We start from the raw sequence: 2835 nt of genomic DNA on the forward strand, positions 1-2835 counted from the left end.
AAAAAAAAAAAAAAAAAATCATATGTGATTTTTTTGGCAGATATTGTAACTGTGATATAGAGTCATAGATATAGATTGCCATTGACAACTGGAGAATATCATTTGAAGGCCTGGGGATCTCTGTAGCACCACAATGCTTCATTTGTGGTCTGTTGTGACACATTTTACCACATTTAAAATGGCAGCTCCTGTGATTTGGATATTGGACTCAGCCATGTTGTGATTCTGATAATATTTAATTAAACTTAATTTGATTCATTGTTCAGCCCTACTTCACTTTGTATAAACCATACTGGCCGTTTGTACCTGCTGGTAACTGGATGTTCTTGTTGTAGCTTGCAGCAGAAGACATGGCCTGACCCAGGGCTTGGTTAGTACCGAGGGGAGCACCAGGGGTTTTGGTAGCTGCTGCTGAGTTTGGTTTTGATTTGGAGTCCTTGCCTGGTTTAGTCCACACCAGACTCTCTGCCACCTGCAGAGCACCTCCCATCTTCTGAGCCATGTCCACCAGCTGTTAGGGAATGAAAAGCAATGCATGACAACAAGTAATAACTTCAACAACTGATTCTGACACATTGAAAACAACAGGAACTACAGTACCTCAATATCAAATTCAAAGTTGCTACTGCTGTCTCGAAGCTGGTTGACTTTCCTCTCCATCTCCTGATACTGATCCAGAGCTCCCTTCTTATCACCATGATTATAGAGGAAGATTGCAAAGTTCAGGTTAACCAAAGGGTTGGATCTGTAGGAAATAGATCACCAAGGAAGAAAAAAAAGATTCAATAATCTGATACATTTTCAAATTCAGCTTTATTGAACAGTCAAGGAAAGAATATAAGACAGACTCACTCATCCAGAGTCACAGCTTGTTCATACGCTCTGGTGGCATTCTCCACATCCTCCAAGTTGGTCAGAGCCACTGATAATCATAAATATCAGACAGTTATAGACTGTTACTGAATCATTGTTGATTGCTATCACCAGCAACAACTTCAGCAGCATGTTCAGTTTGATGAAAATGTAGCCCACCGGTCCACTACATTTTGTATCCTTTGTAAAGTCTAAATTAATGCACAACAGTAAGTATAAAAATCAAACAGCTGCCATTATTTGCAAAGAGTGTCTTATCAAAGGCAGAATTAAATCACAAATTATTTCTTTGTCTCTTTGACACAGTACCTGCCAGCAACATATAGAGTTCCCCCATCCGTGGGTTCAGGTTGATGGCTGCACTGAGGAAGTGGAAGGCTGAAGCGTACTGCTGCATTGTCAGGTGTACCAGACCCAGGTTGTACAACACTTTCCAGTCAAAAGGAGACAGGTAGTGGGCCCGCTTCAGGCAGCTGATGGCCTGAAGGAAAAAAGAAGTTGCAAGAGAGAAAACAAAAGTATCTTAATAATATATGAAGAACGATCTAAGATACAACAGATTCTGTACAATGGTGGATTTATAATACTGCAGGAGAAAATATAACAAATTAAGTGAATATACCAGTTAATATATTTATAAATATGATCTTATCTGTCTGGCTCTAAAATTAGTCTAATCTGTTCTATAGTGGATGCAGTCACTTAAGGGAAACTGATCTGCTAGTTGATGGGAGCTTCTGACTTATCAGATACTGTATAGTATACATGAAACCTGCTCATAACACTGTAGGATGAGCTGTGTGTGCTATATGACTATTGAGGAAAGATGAAAGACTCAGTCCATGGTTTGTGTACAAACTATACTGAGCAGCACTGATCTGGTTGTTTCACTTTGGCAGTTTGAAGTTAGATTTCCCTCTGGTTGTTTTGACTGAATACTGGTTATTATTTTTAGAATGGGAAACTATTGTTATGACTGATATTTTCTGATATATTTCAAATATCTAACATTTTCTTGTGTTATGAGCACCACCTTCACTAAGTCCTTCATTAAGAAAACCCCGAAACAACATTACTCACAGCTACATATTTCTTTTTCCCAAAGAAGCACATGCCGATGTTGTTCCAGAGAGGGGGGCTCTCGGGAACAGCACATGCTGCCACTCGGTACTTATTCATGGCCACATCAAAGTCACCATGGGTCTGCATCATGCTGCCTGCAGCCAGGATGGCCTGAGAATAAAAACAATGATTAGAGAGACATTAGAGGAAGATGCACTCTTTGAAACAGCACATGATGAAAGACAGACCTGACAGTGATTGACCTTATATTTGACTGTGCTGCTTTATAAGAAGTCCTATGAACTGTCCTCAGGTAATTTGGTAGCAAACTAAGTTTATACCGGAGCATAATGCTTGTTCAAGTATCCACATACCTTATAATTGTTGGGGTCAAAAGTGAGGGCATTTCCAAGGTGCTCAAATGCTTTTTGGTATTTCCCAAGCTGAGAAAAAATGAACACAGAAAATTATACTCCTTTTTTTTTTTAGATTTTTCAGACACCTATATATGTCACTTTTATCCTGCAGCACTTGTTGCTTGTGTACACACAATTTTACAGAAAAGATAATTAAAAAAAATCCTACCTACCTGTAAAAACAGCAGGCCAAGAGTTGTCAGGAGTTCGGTATTCTCTGGGGAGTATCTGAGTTGAGAACAAGACAATCCTAATGAAAAATGTCACTTTATCTATTTATATATTATATATAATGCCTGTGCTTATTCTTGAGCAAACATAGTTGATATTCAAGGAATCTGCTGATTATTCAATCAGACTTTGATTCAGCATAATTGTGGAGTATTAATTATGACCTATGGGGGGTGTGGGGGTGCAATGTGGCTCAAAGAAAAAATGTTAGAGAAGAGACAGATCAGCATTAAAATAAGATTCTCAGTGGTAT

General features: G+C 38.7%; 1 protein-coding gene across 1 annotated transcript; it reads right to left on the bottom strand.

The window, feature by feature from the left end:
- Positions 1 to 74: 74 nt before the first annotated feature.
- Positions 75 to 2611, bottom strand: LOC111651813 (BBSome complex member BBS4-like; the record flags this gene model as incomplete). The annotated part of the gene is made up of 7 exons (XM_023401866.2): positions 75 to 511; positions 601 to 745; positions 853 to 922; positions 1183 to 1354; positions 1954 to 2106; positions 2310 to 2378; positions 2525 to 2611. Coding segments are annotated over 7 exons (939 nt in total), but the record flags the coding sequence as incomplete, so codon positions are not given.
- Positions 2612 to 2835: the final 224 nt, after the last annotated feature.

This window comes from Seriola lalandi, unplaced genomic scaffold (assembly GCF_002814215.2).
Source record: "Seriola lalandi dorsalis isolate HSWRI2012SDOR001 ecotype SW California unplaced genomic scaffold, Sedor1 jcf7180001973333, whole genome shotgun sequence".
NCBI classification, from domain to species: Eukaryota; Metazoa; Chordata; class Actinopteri; order Carangiformes; family Carangidae; genus Seriola; species Seriola lalandi.